At 40.2% G+C, this 20,403-nt stretch overlaps 1 protein-coding gene across 25 annotated transcripts in view; it reads right to left on the reverse strand.

Annotated features, from left to right (window-relative positions):
- Positions 1-20,403, reverse strand: part of sox6 (SRY-box transcription factor 6) — a 150,235-nt gene that overhangs the window by 36,689 nt on the left and 93,143 nt on the right. For 18 of the 25 annotated variants that reach the window (XM_079810553.1, XM_079810533.1, XM_079810551.1 and 15 more), the window contains 2 exons: positions 7,189-7,309; positions 754-833 (listed from right to left, as the gene is read on the reverse strand). In XM_079810553.1, coding sequence (XP_079666679.1) covers positions 754-833; positions 7,189-7,309 — 201 coding nt within the window. Of the gene's footprint in view, positions 1-753; positions 834-7,188; positions 7,313-20,403 lie in introns of all 25 variants that reach the window. The other 7 variants (XM_079810550.1, XM_079810536.1, XM_079810535.1 and 4 more) reach the window with 1 other exon arrangement.

Below are 20,403 nucleotides of genomic sequence, written 5' to 3' on the forward strand. Positions count from 1 at the left end.
TCAACCGCTTACCACTGTTGTTGACAAAACAACAACTATCTATGAATAAAAAAAGTGAGGGAAAAAATGAATAAATGAATCAGCTACAGGGCTGCGAGCTGTATCACCTTCTACTCTCGCTCATTTGCTCTTTCAGTCTTTGTTCAAGGAACTTAGGTGCATTTAAGAAGTTTAAAAGCACAAGTTTAACAAATAATCTCTATGAGTAAACAGGAAGAACTAATGACATTAGCTGCTGTAATAAAACACCTTCTCTCTCTATCAGCTCAACAACAACAAAAAACCTTGTTCTATGTGTATGACAAAGTAAACAAAGCAAAAAACAGGATTAAAAGAAACAATTAAAATGACAAACATGATGAGATAAACCTGAATGAAGATATGAATCTATATTAAAGTACATGGAGATTGCATCTGAGAAATGTTCCCAAGGCAGCCCGGAGGGTCTTGGAAGCTCTTGCATCATTACGATACCACAAAGTTACTTAGAACGGCGTCAACAGAGAAAGCAATTAAGGTACGAGGGGCCCCTGAAATGCCCTTCATTGATGCAATACCCAGTTCCCATGCATAGGCGTCAAGGCTGTGCTGTAAAAATGGGCTATATTGCAGATGGAAGGTGTTAAGCTTGTAGGGGTGGACCGGTGTGTGAGTGATTTAGCTCTAACTTGTTATTTAGCATACAGCTGGTTTGCTCACACGGTGCTGAGGGCTTGGCCCACTGCCCGTAAATTCTTTTGTGACTGTACATACCTGGAGCTGCAGAGGGTTGAGTCCTGACGCGGCAGCAGCTGCCATTGTGGATGGAATGAACTGCACCGGGTAGTTATCACCTGTCGGAGAAAGGAGGAGGGGGAGATTGTGAACAATGCGCACAGGTTGAGACAATGAGCGGCCCAACGGCAGGCCAGACAAGTGCCAACACAGTTCCTGTGGGCCTGCCTGCACCCAGCCTCGGCACTCAGCCCAAACATCTGCACTCACAAAAGAGTCAGCTGGCCAGAGCAGAGTGGGATTTACACTGGAACGTCTCTCTTTCTCTCGCACTCGGGCTTTTTGCCTTCTCCCTTTTTTATCTTTGCCCACACTTGCACAGTCCTTTCTCATCTGGGTGTGCATTGTGCGCAAGGTTATGCCATTTTACTTTATTGTTCGCAAGTATATCATGTTCTGTGACTAGTCAAACTATTGTTCTACATGCCATTATGTGTTTTACAATGTGATCTGGCACAATACAGTATGTGTGTGTGAGAGAGAGGGTGCTGACGCCAACTTCAACAGGTTTTAACAAGACAAAATTTTATGTAAATACAGCTTGTAAGACATTTTTTCATGAGATCAAATGTATCCAATAGAATCAAGCAATACAATAGAGCAGTGGTTCCCAAACTGGGGGACGCCTACTTAAAATAGCACTAAAACTGAGCATGTATTTCTAACAGGAAAAATTCAAAACTTACTGCATCCACATAAGCAACATGCATATGAGAGGTTGCGTGCAGAGCATGCAGCCTTAGCAAATCATGCTACATTACTGCCGTTCTCGACAATCAACCCTTGTAAAAGTGGGGATTTATAAAGAACAAATATAGACACAGAGAGTGCATAGAGATTTAAGACTCAAATTCTCTGATACAAACCCTGTACACTCTAAAAAAAAAGGTTCTATATGGTACCAAAAATGGTTCTTGGCTCGTAATCATAGGGGAACCTTTTTAAGTGCTATATAGCACCAATTTTGGTGCTTCAGTGGTTCTTTGACTAAGGTACTATATAGTACCGCTAATTAAGGTGTTATATAGCACCGCTACATATACAGAACATGTTAATGATGATTACGACGAAGAAAAAATGTTGGTGCCATATAGAACCTTTTTTTTTTTTCGAGTGTATGAGTTCTTGTTTTTCATGTAGATAATATATTATATGAGCAAGAATGCATTTTTTTCCAAATATCCACACAATTGTAAACATGACATTGATTGTATACAACAGTTCAACAAACAAAAGGGTAATATTAAGTGATATACATTTTAAACAAAGTAGTGTCAGCATTGTTTGCTCTATTTCACAATGAGCCTCAGAACTGGTGTACATCTCCAAGCAGCATGCAGCGGTGTTTCGTGAAATGAGTCTGCGGCTTTGAATGAATCGTGTGAGTCATTCAATGACCCATTCATGAATGAATGACTCGATGACTCAATCATTAAGACAGTGACTTACCGACTTAGTTTAATATTTAAAAGTTTCACTTCGTATTTACTATCATAGCATAATTCTCTATTGAACATTTCTTATTTGTAACATTATTTTATAAAGGTATTTATAAAGGTAAAGAAAAAATGAAGGGGGAAGATATTGTCCCTGGAAAAGATGTGACTGCAGTCTAAGCGGAAGAGAGGGGGTACGCAGAAGGATGTTAAATGCCTGAGGGGGTACGCCACTCTAAAAAGTTTGGGAACCACTGCAATAGGGCGAACAGAAAACACAATAGGAATCAGATGAAAACTACAGGTTCTAACGCAAAACCTCTAGAGATACAGCTCTGGAAACCTTATACAGAAATGAGTGCGTCTGAAAGTGTGTGTTAAGTGTGTGAGATGTGTTTTGTACTGTGGTTGGTGTATATAACACTGTCTCTGGCTCTAAAAGCAGAGGTTTGAATGAAGCGTGCCCATGGAAGGGGAATTGGACCTCTTTCAGCCCCCACTTCTGCCTGTCACTTCATCTCACAAACATATGGAGCTATCAAGCCACAGGCATGGGGGTAAACACATATATCCCCCCCCACACACACCTCACTCGCTTCTGACTGACCGCAGCACATTGTGATGCAGCCAGGAAATTCAATCCCAACCTTTGGCAGAAGTGAATAAAGAACGCAACTGAACAGATTTCGAATAGTGCAATGAGAGTCGTAGAGGGGGTCATTATCGTTCAAGGTTCTCTCTCTCTCTCTCTCTCTCTCTCTCTCTCGTTCTGTGCTTCTGGTTATATGTCATGTGAGCCATGGGTAGGTCAAGTGCCAGCCGAGAACACTAGGCCAAGGCTAATGGTCTGGGGGCTGGGTGGGCAGCCAGTGTCTCAAGTAGACAAGATCGGGTGCCAGCTTTCTCTATGTCAGTCTGTGAAAATGAATCTAGTTTAAAAGGCAAATCTGCCTGTCTCCAGCCAGTGGATGCCAGGGAGGCTCCAGTGACGCCACTGCCCAATAGGGTTGTTTCTCAAAGCTTGCTAAGGCCAAGGGCCAAGAGCTTATTATCAGCCCACCTTGGGGCCCAACAGTGGGCTTCCTCAGATCTACTGTGCCATAGGCAGTATTAGTCTCATCAAACTAAATAACTGAGAAAAATGTTGATTTGTAACTTTGTATGATTTTGTCAGTGATAACGAAAACGAACAAAGACAAAAATGAACACTATAGTCAGTGTAAAATTTACCAAAATTAACTATTATGACATGATGAAATATTGACTTACTTTAAAGGATATTTATTTTCGTCAAAAGACAGAACCAATGACTAAAACAAGAACTGACCAACAGTGACCATAAGCTATCACCATGTAACAGGGCCAGCCAGAGTAGCCAAAAGTGAATGAAAACTACACTGTTGGCTCGCACTTCTCAGGCCAGAAAACCCAAGCCAGAGCACCCACTTCATCGTGTAATTCCCCTGTGATAGCATCACTTTATTAGAGAGGTACCTTATCAAAGCGAGCTTTGCAAAGACACCAAGCAGGAAAGGGCAAACCTTCTCAGCTCAGATCACAATACTATCTTCTTTTCTTTAAAAAAGGGTGGGCTGCTAAATAATGCTTAAAGTGCTTTCTCACATAAAGGCATTGCTAGAGAGCTTCATAGTGTATTCTGTTTCAGCCAGGTATCATGCTGCAAATAGAGGCCAATTTGGACTGCCAACTTGGAACGGGGCCCCTTTAAGTAGAAGGACCCAAGGGTCTTACACAGGGCACCACTACCGCTGATGTGGGCCGGTGCTCCATAAGAAGCGAGGGCTGCGAAGCTAATGAAAAGGTGGAGGAGAGCGGGGAGGAATGGCTGGCGGAGTGCTCCTTCTGCAACCTCTTCACTTCTACTCCACCTGATGCCAAGAGCCAAGCATGTGTAATATTCAAGCAGAGTGGGGCTCTCTTTGAAATCAATGGTTTTGTTAAAGGGCTCAGTGTCTACCATGCTCACGACCCTTCTTCCTGGCCAATATTAAAGGCTCTTTTTTATTAAAAAAAGAATACTTTTTTGTGGTACAGTGGACTGAACATATGCTCAGAACATGTAAAAGCTGTTGGCCACGTCCTGTTCCTCTGTCTCTAAACCCTAATTTCCTCTCTACATTCCAGTCTACTATAAATTAAATAGGCAAATCAAATTAAATAACAAAAAATAAAACAAAACTATTTGGAACAGTGACTGACAATTATCTATAGCAATGTTACACAAAATTCAGAATTGAAGAATTTGCTTGCTCCCTTAAATTCATGAGAGTAAATCTGAATTTAATTGGCCACAGCACATAGGAAGTTGATCCATCCATCCATCACCTAAAAACCTTTACAGTTGCATTCTGAATGGAGGACAACCCTGATATATATATTTACTCAAAACTCTGATAATCAATTGCTAATGTCGTGTATCAATGTCTAAACGTCTGACGCACATTCTCTGTGACAAGAATGTGCCCTCCAGACGAGGTTCTGTACAATCACTGGCTGTCAGCGGTCCCACCAGCGGGGGCATTGAGGGCTCATTGCATCCCAAGGGCCATGAACATCCACGATTAGCAATACGTATGTGTTCATGTCTGCACGGGGGGGATCACCACTATCCTCTGCAAGTCTATTTGAGTAAAGAATGACCTGAGTCCTCTCTTTATACCAAGCCCAAGCCATTGAGCACAGTGTGTGAGAAAGGGGATCTCTGCTGTTTCACTGCAGGGTTAGGGCCATCAGCATCGGGCCTTGGCTGCTTGCACTGACCCGGCCGGGCCGCCCCATGCTGGGCAGCCCAAACAGCAATGAGCCCTATCGCATTATCGTGGCAATAAGTCGAGTCATGCACACAAACGGAAATAAGCTATGTCCTAAACTTTCTCCCCTCCACTGTTTCGCAAATTATGAATAATGCAAGTGCTTTACACACGCCAAGGATTCCATTACAGCTGCTGTTATTTGTACTAAAACACTTTCCATGTCAAACATATTAAAAAATCAAACTGGGAAAAAAGAAAGCCCTCAGGCTCTTTGTTCAACCTGTCATGCCTTTGTAGTTCCAAAATAGCTGACTTTATGTTCCATCATTTACCTTTTTAGTTAATTTATTAGCTGCTCTACCACACCCTGTAATAATCTCTCACCTGCTGACTTCTGAAGCTTACCTCCCTCTTATCCATCTCTCGGTCTAGCTCTCTTTCTCTTTTCGTGTACATTTGCCTTTTGATGAGGTGCTGACAACAAACAAGGTTTCTCAAAGCATACTTTGAAGACAAAAGGAAAGCTTTCTTTACTGAGCTACACTGATCATTTCTTTTTCTTTCTTTTTTTGATAATTCTCATTTACATTTTTGTCTTCTTAATTTATGTTCATTTTCTGTGTTAGGTCTGCTACCAACTCAGCAGCTACACTGAAAAAGCATTACATTGCTATTTTTAATTTTCTCAACAGCAATCTTTGTTAAAGAAAAGAAGGACATTTGACCAAATGCTACTGATCACTTGGGAGGCATGGATATGCTTTTAACTGTTTAATTACAGAAACTGGCACATCCCAAAACCTCAGAACAATGGCTGGATATGAGGATGAGGGATACTGGCAGTGAGTCAGCCTACGTGTTGTAGCAATTTCTTACAAATTTGTTTTTGAATTTACAGTGCTTGCGTGAGGAGCAATTCTCTTTTTCACAAAAGGAGAAAAAAAGGCGTGCCAGGACAAGTACGACCGCTGCTTCACCAGAGGCCCTTCAGTTCCAAAATAGAAAATGTGCACAAGTGTCACCTTCCTGTTTTTTTAAGAAACAGGAATGATTAGGGATAATGATAAATTACTAATTTAGTATAATCTATTGTCCTTCAGCATCTACATATCAGTGCCAATGACATGTCCCTCACAAAGGTGACTAAATGTGCATAATATCAATAGAATAAATGTATATAATAACATTTAAAGGGTCATAGAGAGTATTATATTAGTAAAATAGCAGATTTATGGCCAATGAAGTTGAAACCGTTTTGTGCTGACAGTGTTTATGTTCCAGCCCTCATTCACGCCATCCATTGTTCTGAAGGCTCGAAACGCCTTGAACTCTGCCAAAACAGGCTGCTTCATCGAGGTGATACACTTCACAGTGTTCAGATTTAATTGCCTTGACAAGAAGGGCTTGATGTTCTGCTCTCTGAATCCAAAGGGGTGGGCTCTTTAAAACAATGCTATGATTCGGTCAGGGAAATCAAGCAATGATAAAATATGTGCTGAAGAAGACTGAAAGACATGAGGAGGTAAAGAAAGCTCAAAAGTGACACGTAAGTTCCCCTGAGGTATAGTGAAGGAGGGTGAAGCAGAAAAACATACCACAGATAAAGGAATAAAAGACAGCCTGGAAGGAACTTGTTAACTTGTTATTATTGTCTTCCCTCAAAAACATATCTGTGAGACAGTAGTCTTTATCATCCATGTTATTTTTTTCTTTTTTTTATATGGACAAAATATATTTAAAACTTTTTAATATGTAAAAAAAAACCATTCTATCATAATTTACTGTTGTTGCAGACCTCTGTGATTTTTTCTTTTCTTTTGTGGAACATAAAATAAAGTATTTTGAAAAATGTCTCTAGAATATTTTTGTTATTGGGGTACAAATCCACAAAGGACCCCACTGACTTTCACTGTATGGATAAAAAAAAGTTGAACCATCTTTTGTTTTCCACAGAAGATAGTCATAGTCAGGTCTGGAATGGCATTTTCATCTTTGGGGGAACATAATGTGTAACAGCAACACCATTATTTGTAATAACATTTAATATGAAAGTATTAATATTGATATTTAAATATAATTATTTAAAATGTGGGTATTGGAAATTGGTTGTGAGGATGACCCAGGAAATTCAGACAAACCTTTTTATGCTAAGTGTGCAAGGAGCAACCGGAATAAAGTCAGAGAGCTTAAGTGTGTTCTCTTACCTGGCTTATAGGACATGCCTGGGGGGAAGAGGAAGCCCTGCTGGGCTGCCGCGGCTGCTGCCAGAGTGCGCTGGTCGTGTGGAAAAATGGGGATCATGAGCGGAGGCATGTGACCCTGGACCTGCTGAACACAGAGAGAGAGGAGATCACACAGGAGCCTAACACAGTTTGACAGCACTGCTCATATTCTGAGCCCGGTCCACCCCGCACACGCTCACCGAATACCTGCACTTAATCGCACATCAATGCTTCAAAGCAAGCATCACACACACACAGCAGAGTGTTTATTTTTAATTGCATCAGAAACGCCCGATCAGTGTTAAGGTTAATACCTGCGTAATACCTATATGTTATTAGATAGAATCAGAAATGTCAGGCTTATAAAACTTATAAATCATGAGACTGACAGAAAATGCGTATCCTTTTAGAAATACGGCTCTTGTCTCTTGTTCTTGGAAGGTCATTTATATACATGATAAATGCCCAAGGGAGGCCAGTAATTTACAGCACCTGTTTTCAGCTGTGAAAATGATGGAATGAGCCCAAAAGCTCGTGTATTTCTGATATTTCATGTATAACGTCAACACCTGGCATCGCGTGTGGTGCCTTTCAAACGCTCTCAACCATGTTCATCTTCATTCCAGCTTTATTGCAAAATGGAGAGAACGTTAATGGTGTGCATAAGGATAGCATTAGCTCTGTGTAAGAGTAAAAACAGGCACGCTGAACTAGAGACAAAGAAAAAGAGAGTCTGTGTGTATTTAGGGATCTGAGCAGCTTCCCATCGAAGTTTGAAAACACATGTTTGTGGAGTGTTGGCCGGACCCAATCTTGCTGTCATTCTCTGCTTCCGGCCTGTGGGTGATAGGCTGCAGTGCCGCTACCGTGGGCCAGCTCAGAGTTAATGCAGGCGAGCCGACCTGCCTCTGGGGAGCCCAACCGGAGAACGGGTTAATAAAGGTCAGCCCCCCCAAAATAAACACATTATAGAATGTTTCTCCATTCATCGCTCTTTAAAATCAGCCTGCAATAAAAACCGGTCTGGACGCAATTACTGCTGCAGCATTGGGGCATGAAATCAACCTGCACTGAGGAACCACTTTCTGCTCAACATTTCTCGCTGAGGTCTGTGCGATCTCTTGCGAGCGCCTAATGTTAGAGTTCAGTAGGGCCTGTTCCCCAGGTGCTAAACAAGTGTTCAGGTCCACTTCATTGATTTGGACTAAGTGAGTTCTCCTAAGCAAAAATAAATAGGAAAAATCCTGCACTTTTCTGTTTATAGAGTGTTGCACTTTAAAAAGTGCATATACAGAGTTGAGACCGTGCCAACAGCACGAAAAAGAACTGCAGTTTTTTATTTTACAGATGTGACAAAAATTGCTGAATGAAAGAGATCAGAGGGCTCCTTAACATGACCTTATAGATGTGTTTGTGGAAATGGTTTGCTTGCAAGAGTGGTGAATCAAAATGTAAGCAGAGTGAAAGGAGCCATTAGACAGAAAAGATAAATTGTCACCAACTGCCGTCTTATACCATCTCAGATACATTTAAGTGCCTTAGAAAAGGCCCTGACCATGTAAATTGTTCTCCTTCAGAGGGCCGCTAAGGTCAGTCACATACATAATTGCCATTACCCTTATTCGCATTACCCTTGCAAGACAAATCTTAGTTTATAGCCACATTATTACATTCAACAGCTGCTTGTAAAGTGGAACCAAAACACAACTGTTCCTCAACATGTCATTTTGCATAGTCCTGCACCGAGACCCACATACATAATGACAGAAACACCTGGTCTGCTACGCCTTATCCCATCTGTTCCTAAATTATATCATCAATGTCTTATTTCATTCAAATATAAATAATTCAAAACAACCTAGAATTAGACATAATTTGAAACTAACAAACTGACTAACAATGCTAATCAAATAGACACTCCCTGATGCGGTTTCAAAAGGTGCACACAGCAAGGAAAAGAAAAAGGGAAGGTACAAACAGATAAATTGCCCTCAGTTTGAGAGGTCGTGATTTACAGTAATGAGGCCTTTACATTAAAGTTTAATTTACACATGCCACATCTGTGAGTGGCAAATCAAATAAGCGTCCTTAAAGTGGGGACTAATAGTGAAGGTTAGCTTTCAAGCCTGTCAATTAACATAGACCGGTGGAGCTGAGCAGACAATGCAGATAAAGATTTAAAGACGATCGCTGGCAATTTGCTTTGACTTCTAATAGAGAATGGAATTAAGTGCCTACACTTAAGACAGATGGATTTTGAAAAATTGCACATCGCATTCTGCATTGAAGCTCGCTTATTATATGTGTCAGTCTCGCTCATTCAGACACTGCATCTATCTGACTCTCTATGTCTGTTCATCTCTGTCTTTTCATAGACACAAGCATGCTTGCCTCTATGCATGCTTATATAAAAAATAATAATTAAACCACACCAATGGTAAATATCATGATAAAAGTATATATATAAAATGAATAATGAATTAATAACTAGGATAAATTAATACAAAAATAACAATAGTAGTTTAATTATTGTTTAATAGATTAATATTGTTTTATTATTTTTCCTGGAAATGTAAATATATTTTATTTATATTATATGTTTTATTATATTAATTTTTCATATTTATTAATTGATAAAAACATGAAATAAAATGAATTACTAAAATTTAGTATCTCAGAGTACCTGACAATTCTTAAATTATATTTCTTTTTCCAGCTAAAATGATAATTATTTTTATTATTTAACTTATCAAATGTATGAATTAAATAATAATTGAATTAAAATGAATGAATAAAACAGATATAACATGATTGACAAAAATAAAAACTAAGATAATTACATTTAGTATAATTTAAAAACAGTACACTGATATCATAAAACAAAAAGGTTTGCCAGATATAAGAAAGCTTATGCACAATATACACACACCAAGGTTACTCTGTAACCATAAACAATTAAACTTCACATTGCATTGTGCCTAATTCATCTCTTACAGTCTGGCTCAAAAATATATCTAGCGCATCATAAACTGTATAGTCTATAGTGGTCGATTCATTTCTACTGCCGCGCATTATATTCAGTATACATGGTATGTATGAACATGCTCACCCGTATTTGTGTATCTGTGCTCTGATATTTCACCCCTCCCTCCGTCAGTGTGCCAGGCGGCTGGCTGCCTGCAGCATTAGTATTGCCAGTCAGATCTTCAAGAGCGTGAAAGAATGAAGTGGAGCAGATGTGAGAAGGAAAGCTCAGGCCCGTGGAAGCTCCGAACCTCATAAACTCAGCCCATTGTAGGTCTGGCTCCTATCTGCCCTTTGTCTTATCGGATCCTTAGAACCAGAGGATGGGATAATGCCATTTCTCGCCATCTGCCCCAAAGCTTCATTAAAGATACATGAACGAGCCCCATCTTATGAGGAACAGGTGCTATTGTTTGTCCCCGAAGACCTGCTGTGGCGAGGATGTAACTCGCGGTACTTGAGGAAGAGCATCTGTAGCAATCAGTCAGGCTGTGTAGCTGGCAGCCTTTTTCTCTCTTCACACGGCCGACCGGTTCATGCGGGTGTAGAGACAGAAAGAGAGAGAGGGAGGCCTCTTCACCTTCAGTGTCTCGCATATATCATCAGTTCAGTGCAGCTGATGAAGTCTAGGGTGATACACAGCACAATCTGTCTCTCTGTCAGAGATACACATCACCAGAGCCGTGTCTTCGCTACTGTCCCCTGCCCTTAGATCAGGCATTAATTTACCCTCCGTTAAGAACACAGGCCATGCCTGGAAGCTACTTTGAAACTGTAGCTTGTCAACCGACAAGCTACTAATCATTTAAAGCAGTTCAATTACAGTTACATTTTTACCAACATCTAATTAAATAACTATACTGAAGTAAAGATGATTCATTTACCTTAAATTATATCTTTCTAAATATAGAATTAATAATATAATATAATGAATATAGTATATAATATAAATTAATATAATATAAGAATGAAGCGAAAATATCCACAATATTTTACACAAATAAACACTAATGAAGAGAAGCATTTAACCAAAAAATAATTTGCCTTAAATAACAAACACAATATTTCTAAATATTATTTATAAGTAAGATTTTTTTTTTCATAAAAATTGTGATATTTTTTATTTATATATATTGCTAAAGGGGAAAAAATGAATCAAACCGTTTTTTTTTGTTAAATTGTTCATTAAACTGATAAAATTTTTCATTAAAATTAACCGATTAAATTTACTAAGACATTTTTGCCAAGCATGTTTGATTATTACCTGCATAAAAAAGTGGCAGTGCTTCGTTTCCACACACTGCTACTGATGGGGGGAAAAGGAGCTCATTGCCTGAAATGCTATTGTTTTGAAAACAGCTGAGCTACAATCATGCCACTGATCACTAATTCCCAACACTGAATAGCGGAGTGTCAGTGGTGGGTTGTTTAAACACACAATGTGTGCTTGCTGTAGGTTGAATGACCGAAATAAAAGAAGGAGGGGGGGAACCCCTGAAGTAAATAGGGAGCTATAGATTAATCAATGTTGTTAGTGGAAATGTTGACATCAGCACTTAGCTTTAGTAATGGTTTACAGCAGCAACTAATCCTAGGGTCAGACAGCCCAGCCTATTCAAGGAGCTGCACTGTACATGGATTACTGTTGGAATAGGCTGCTGTGTGCTTCTAATCCAGCAGGTGCACTAATATGTTTATGCCCTCCTGCAGTGGCCTATGTAGCTGTAAATGTGTATTTGCTGGCATATCCTGACCCAGGCTGTCACACAAGTGCATGGAAAATGGAGATGTACAAGTCATTACCGTGCTCAATAGGGCCCCTGTCAGCACCCATGCTCCTCACTGTCTTTTAAAGGGTCCCTTTGGGCTCAGGAGACATGCCCCCCTATACTTGTCCCCAACTCTCCTTTACATGAAAATCGAGATTGATCTTCAAGGAGCATCACTCTGGGATTCTTTCCCCTTTTAAAAGGAAGAGAGGGGGAGTTGTTTTAACATGTCCAAAATGCCTTTCAGTGTTGACAAGATAAGACTGAGATGGGGAGGGGTGGCTAACTTCTCTTCTCTCTTTGAGTTTTTGGAAGGAGCCAGAGAACCTCCCGAGCCTTAGGTTAAGCATTAAGCACCAGCCAACCCATTTTACAAACCAAAGGTACGGCCGTACAAACTTTCGCACCAGTGATGGATTTTGGTCCAAATTTGAAGCAATTTCCCTTGCACATTACCGTTTCTCGTTAAAAATCTCAAAGAAAGTCCTTAACATGGGGGTGTTATAAATTTAGCTGGAGTGAAAACAGTTTTCACTGTTACTGTAAGTACCGATACGTCACACGCTCTTTCCCTCGCACGACCCTGCCAGAGCCAAAATGACTGTGAAAGAAAACCACCTTAGGGGATCCATTTTAAGGCGAAGTGATTCTAGAGGACCTGGCAACAGCGTTCAATCCGCACGGCGAGCCCCGACAGCGTGAACTTCACGGCCGCTACTTTTTGAACACACTCAGCGAGTGCTTTCTGGAAACTCACCAGCAAAGAGAGAGCGAGAGAGAAAGCGAGAGAGCTCTTTGCTGAATGAAACCACTTCTGCGCTCGGGAGTCTGCACATTATTCTGTTCTGAAGAGGTCAATTTTTTAAACAATCCCATAGATCCCTAAGTACACATTACTCCCACGTCACAGGTCATTTATCAGTTAACCGCACTCCTCCAGCACACGGCGGCTGCAGCTTTGAGCTCTAATCCCACCCACGCACACACATAAACCCACGCTCGCGATTCACGAGGCTCACGCTTCAGCCCCTGATGACAATCAGGCCGCGTGGATCGATAGGACTGAGTCGGACTTTGATCCCCGCTCTTTCTGTCAGTGCGGGGCCGGAATTAAGACCTGGTCTCCACTTTGATGCCACAGACTAAACGCATTGTTCTCCTCTTTCTGCTCTGTTAGCGAGGAGTTCTGCAGGAGGCCCTCATCAGCCACACAGATACAGGACCGGGAATAAAGAGGCTTTGTGCTGCGGCCATGGCTTTGACCTGGACCGACCCGCCTCTGACAATCCACTAGCCCACAGACTCAAAGGCTTATCGGTCGATGAGCACCGTGTTTTCTTGTTTTCATTCTCTCTTTTGTTCTGTGAGGTTTTTTAAACAGGTAAAAGATTAACGTTCCCGATATTGGAACAGGACAAGCAAACAGTGTTTTCATGTGTATTTGGATGTATGTTACGCCACCGTTGACAAAAGACCCCGAGTTGACAGAGGACAAATGTATTCTGAGGACTCACAGTGTGTGCACGCATGTGCCGAACGGGGCAAGGTGCACAGAAACCAGACACTGGCCCATGCTCAGCTCGTCTGGAGGAATAACCAATAGATGACTTCTTGTTCCGCTAATTCCTTACACAGTAAAACAAGCCCTCTTGGAAAAGAGCCATTCCAATATGTCTATATTAAGTCTGGGCTGTTAAAAGCAGAACTGCCCCTTCCTCCCCCACCCTTTGCCTTCTACTTCAGCTTTACTTCAAGCCCACCCTGGAGAGCATGGCAAAAAACAAAAAAACTAAACAAAAAAACGCATACGATACACACACAACTGAGCTCCAATCTCTGAATTTCATGCTCAGTTTGGCATAATACTATTAAAGCAGTAGTTCATCTGAAAATTATTATTTACTCACACTCATGTGGTTCAACACCTGTATGACTTTCTTTCTTACGCAGAACACAAAATAAGATATTTAAGACTGATTTTGCCCATACAATGGTATTAATTTAGTGTACAAAAAACACTGAACCCCACTGACTTTCATTAAATGGACAAAAAAGCATAGTTTGACATTTTTCAAACTATCACCTTTTGGTTTTATACAGGTTTGGAACAACACGAGGGAGACTAAATTCAGATTTTTACTTTTTGAGTGAATTATCCCTTTTAACACACTTTTATTTTTAATCATTACAATATGCTGATCGTAATTTATGAATAATCATATAAGTGTGCTTAATCATGCTGATCATGAAGATCATGCTGGGATGCTGAAATTAGTAAATTAGTTCAGTACAAAGATGTGGGGGTAAAGGCTATTCCCTCAAGAGCACCAGCAAAATGTGATCAGTGTGTGTTCAACAGAAATATGTTCTTAAGGCAAATTCTTGTTGAGCCTCTAAGAACCTAAAATGTAATTTAAGTCTGTAAATATTTCAAGCAATTAGGGTTGTATTGCATATAAAATATCAAAGACGAGCCTAAGGCTTTAGTAGTCTTCTGAGCTAAGCACTGCTTTGGCATAGTGCACACAAATATCACGTCCACCTCTCTTTCACTACTCATTTAATTCACTCGCCGTATGCTTCCAGGGTTATTGTTCTAGAATGACACAATTATTGTGGGACTCAGTTTACAGTGACAGAAAGAAAGAGAAGGGGAAAAAGAAATAAAGAAGGAGAGGGAGGAGAAAAATATTTTTCTGTCAGGGTCTGGTCATAAAATTAAAAAGGTTTGCAGTAAACTGGCTAAACCCGAGGGGACTGGCTCAAACAGCATCGGTAATGAGGGGAGAAAAGGACAGACATAAACAAACCCACAAATGAGTCTGAGGCCAACATCATTATCCCACATATACATCTCATATCTATGAAAAGCGGCACCGGCACAATACACAATATACCCCAGACCCAGCAGCTGAACGCCCGGTGTGATATGCATTCATGCTTTCATTCATGCAATAAGGTTTTTATTTTTATATTTGATTTACTTACTTTACTGGACTTTTGAATTATGCATGACATATTTAAAGATCAATATTTATCTTTATGCTTGGTCAACCCTTCCAAATAATAAATATTTAATATATAATTAGAAGGCCTACTTAAATAAATAAAAATATTATAATAATAATAAAATAAAATAAGAAAAAAGGAAATTATTTTATTGCCAAAATGAAAGAAGAATGACAACATTCTGTAGAACAAAAATAACGAATATTAATTCAAATGAATCTTAATTAATAAAAACTGTTGGCTCTTTTCTTCCAGATATATTTAGGTCTCCCTCTAGAGGAATATATAATTATATCTGAGTTTAGGAGTCTTCCGCAGGAGAATGGCAGATATATTATAATGAAACGAAAACTTTGAAATGTATTAATATTAAATAAAATACACGTGTTGATATATAAATAATGTTCTAGCAACAATAACATTTCCTCTTCTTCATCTTAATAATAATAACAACAATAAATTAATATTTTATCTTGCATCATTTTGTTCATGGATTTCAAGTATAGGCATGTCACCTGTCCATGTTGGCATCTGCAACCAAGTTACAGATGAATTTGAGAGTCAGTGGACGACGCACAGCTTTTGACAAAGATATGGGAAGTGATTTGTTCTCCCTTTTAAGTTGATACGCACATTTATTTTCCAATCCTATACGGCTAGTGGTATTTAGCATTGTTTTTCCCTCATCAGAACAGACCTGTGATCCATTTTTGGGTCACGACCCACCAGTTTAGAACTGAGAATCTAGAGCCAGACCACCCATTAACTAAAAATGCCATTGTCCAGTGAGTGAGTCCATGAAGAGAGAGAGTGAGAGGAGCATTCTCCTTCTTCCTGTCATCTGTGTGCAGACTAAGCCACTGTCTTCGCTCTACCCTTCCAGCAGCTGGGCCTGGAGAACAACAGAGAGTGCTCTGTTGTCCAGCAGAAAGCTGACATTGTTACGGCCGGGACTTTATTGCAGGCACATGAGAGTGTTGAGACTTTAAAACACGCTCAAATGTCATGTGCACACCCAGTGACGGGGAAGAATAATTATGAAAAAGAGAGAGAGGGAGAAATGGAGAGCGAGAGAAAGACAACAACAATTCAGTGTGCATGAAAAACGGACGCAAGACAAAACGGCCCATTCATTGTATTCCGTCGGGAATGCTCGGACCCTCCTCCGCCCCATCCGAAACACAAAGCGGCCCTTTTTTTGTGCTGCGACGCGCAGGGCTGAATGCTTTGCTTTGCCACCCTAGCCCTAAGAAAACACGGGCCCCCTTTCTAAACTGCCGGCTGGCCGCACACAGTAGAGGCTATTAATGCCTTGCCTTCTTTCCCCCTGTGTGTGTGCCCACTACGGAGGCTGAGGACCACGTTAAAAAGCCAATGCAAAGACAAAACAGTTTGCTCAACATTAACAGGGAAAACACTGGGCCAGGCAGGAGGGGAGAGGAAACTAAGTCAACATCACACTGGAGGATGTGTTCTCCACCAACTGATATTTTTCCCCTCACAGGGCCCAGGCACAATGAGAGCTAAGTATAGGTCCATCGTGCATGGTCTAGGAGGGCTTGTGGTGTGGCGGCAAGTGACAGGTGCATTCTGATGAGATTCAGGGGTCGATGCTGGCCGGACAGCGCCCGCTTTATACCACTGTTGACTGGGTTTGGACTCGGAAAACCGATCTCATGGATCGTGAATCAGCCACTGATTTTTATGCCGTTGCGAAGAAGCAAGGACTCCCTATAAATGGCTTTTGTTCAACACCCAGTGTCAATGTCACTATGCACGGGAGACGCTAAATGTTAAAAGAGTAACTAAAACAAGCTGGATTCAGGTCTTTCTCAGCTAATTTTATCTCCTGCTTCCTCACAACCTTGTTAAAGTGATCCTGTTATTTACTCAGCCTCATGTTGTTCCAAACCTGTATGATTTTCTTTATTCTGCAAAACACACACCATTTTTAAGACTAATTCAACTGCTGAACAATGAAAGCCAATGGGGTTCAAAACAACATTGAGACATTTTTCAAAATATCTTCTTTTGTGTTCCACTGAAGAAAGAAACTCATACCAGTCTGAAAGAACTCAAGGGCGAGTAAGTGATGACAGAATTTTTATTTTAGGATAAACTATCGACAGAATTATTTGAGTCTCTGTGGCAACGATAAGAAAAAAAAAATCGAGGCGGTCACACCGGCGTGATCGTCGACCTCAAGGGGTTAAGCCATAAAACTTTCCCATTGAATCATGAAGAAGAATGAAGATGTTATGCAGTTAACAGAAAAAGAAGACAAACACTTGTAATGATCATATGCAACTACAAGTATGTCTTTGTGTTGAGCTCACTGACTATATACTGGAACCATGGTTTTTAGCCTGAACATATGCACAAATTAACCAGATAATGAATGCTGTCTCTTCTATCAAATGGTGAGAGTCTGTAACCTCGCTCTTCCTCTTGACAGAAAGCGTTTTAAAGAAAAAGAAACAGCAATTATTTGATCATACACTGAAAGGAAACGTTAAAGACAAATCTAGCCGCTAACAGAAAGCACAGAGTTATAGCAATCAACGTTCAGCCAGGCGATCACTGTTTATATTTGTAATATCCGGAACAGTTGGAACTGGTGTTGTTCGTTCCACCTTCGTCCATCCATTAGCTTAATATCAAAAGCATCATGGCCCGTTGGTGAGGATGTAACTATTAGGCCCGTTTTTATGCGTCATTAAGTTTTAAAACGGGCCTACAGAAGCTTTATTGTTCGAACCGCACATGACTTTATTTAACGTCAGCGTTTCTCCTGCTTCGTGACAAGAAGTCACATTTCATAACTAATTAAATTGATCCCCCGCTCCCCCTCCAACCAAGCACACTAAATGGAATTATTTGTATCCAAGTGTCAATATATTAAATCAAAGGGGGCTAATGAGTCGGGTCACCGCTTTCTTTTATCTCCGCTCTCGCATGTTGGGCTCTTCATCAGCTAACAGTCTCCGCTAAATGGAGGATGAGCGTGTTTCAGGCTCCGCCGCACTGGGCACAAGCCAAGAGGATTTGATGAGACCGTTATGCTCCTCATCCTGCTGGAGGAGAAGCTAGCCTACTCCACACCGTAAAGAGAAGGGCATTAGTACGCGGGAAAACGTGTGTGCACAGAGATGTAAACACACATCCGTGCTCATTTCCTTCCTTATTACAATCCATTTGCCTGGCAGACAATGCTAATTGGCAACACATTCTTTTTTAGCGTAGCTTGTTTTCAGCGCTGTCTCTGCATAAATGAGACTTTAGCATGAGAGATCACAAGGGTGCTGAGAGACAACCAAAACCATCTAACAAGAGGCAAATTAGGAGCATTATCTGTGTTCAATTAGACACCCCTATATTTATCTAAAAAACCCAAGCTGAATTATTCACCATTATATGGCGCCTGGTGCATTTGAGGGAGCTTAATGAAATATTGGATTTAATTGTTGTTCATTGAATTAAAAAGGCAAACCAAATGGCTCTAGGCTAAAGACAAAGCTATGGTAATTAGCTTCATGTGCAGCAGCTAAATAATGGTGATTGTAATATGACTGAGAGGAGATGAAACCGGCGTACAGTAACTGGATTACAATTCTCTTTCCGTCATTCCAGTGGGAAATAGAAAATATGTTAACAGGCCACAGTCTATTTTAATATATGACCTTCTCCTTAAATAAAGTAAACAACAACAAAAAAAAAGCATTTATTTATTCTGGATCTTTCATAGTAATAAGCAACTTGTTTAGAGCTAAATGATCTAAATGAAAGAAGAAAAAAAAACATATCCCACACATCCCGAAGAGGAAAAAAAGAAGAGACCTTTTCTTCTCTCAGAAAAAGACATAACGAATGAGTTCCTCAAAGTCTTGTGTGTTTAATTAGGAGGCTCTGTTCTGTCTGTGCAGACAGGGTTTCTTTTTGTTCAACTTCCTCTGTGAATTCTGTCACTGCTCTGCAAAATAGTAAGAGGGGAGACCTGAACACCATTATGCAACTTCTCAGAACAGACTGCTATTATTCCTACATCCCTGTTTGTGAGCTTTGAAATGCCAAAAGATGAAGAGAACGGCTTTTCAACCTGTGTAGATCCTCAGACAAACTGCCGAGCTTCTTGAGTGAACATAAAATAATACTATTACGCAGTCAAAATACACAAGGATTTAGTATTATTTACGATTAAATTAAGTTTGTCATGACCAACAGATGCGGACGTGTGTGTTTCGTGTTTGAGATCTGGTTCTGATTAACCCTTTAGCCTGGCCTCCTCTCCCACTGATAAACACGGCTATGAAGCAAACTCACAGTGGCCTGGGGAAATGGTGCACATATGAGAGGGATCGGTCTCTCTCACACATACATAGACATTTGTCTATCAGTCCACAGGAACAAAGGAATATCCTGAAGGCCCACTCTTCCACCGGCCTCTCAGACTGTTCAAAACACATTGGCACATTGTGTCTATCATCTGCACAAGTCGTCTTTAGTCTGTCTGGCTTCACTATGCTGGTGGTTAGCCGTGTATAATTAAAAAGAATCTTTAATCTGGTGGCTGTATGCAGCTATTATCAGTTAACCCTTAGAGGCTCCCTGCTGCTCCCCCACACCATTTAAAACCACATGTGAGGGAACCTTTCCTGCTTTGAAGTGAATGTTGACAACAACTTCTGCTTTAGCTGTAATAGTGCCACTCCTTTGCCACTGAGCAGGAATGCAAATCCTATAGCGATGGTACACACAGAACCGAAAAATTACTCCATTATATTTTATACATTTAAATACATAGATAATAATTTTGAAAAAAAATCAGCAAAAGCAAAAATTATTTCAAATGGCATCTGTCAGTGTTTTGATATTGAAGAGAATGTACAAAGTCCGACACAGTAGGAGTGAGTGATTATTGAGATAATAGACAGGCCTGCTCGGAATCTGCACCCACAAAACAAAAAACTCCAACACAAATATCTGAACACAAAAATGCTGTCTCTCTCTCTTCCTTTCATTTATTTTTCCTCATTATAATTGCATATTAAAAAAGTTCCATTCGTCTTCGTGAGCTTTGAAATACCAAAGAACAAAGGACAACCTGTAAAGATTTAATTAGTTTTTCCTTATTATAATAGCATACTGAAAAAGCTTTCTATCTATCTATCTATCTATCTATCTATCTATCTATCTATCTATCTATCTATCTATCTATCTATCTATCTATCTATCTATCTATCTATCTATCTATCTATCTATCTATCTATCTATCTATCTATCTATCTATCTATCTATCTATCTATCTATCTATCTATCTATCTATCCATCCATCCATCCATCCATCCATCCATCCATCCATCCATCCATCCATCCATCCATCCATCCATCCATCCAT

The sequence above is a fragment of the Gobio gobio genome (genome assembly GCF_949357685.1).
Source record: "Gobio gobio genome assembly, chromosome: 2".
In the NCBI taxonomy this organism is placed as follows: domain Eukaryota; kingdom Metazoa; phylum Chordata; class Actinopteri; order Cypriniformes; family Gobionidae; genus Gobio; species Gobio gobio.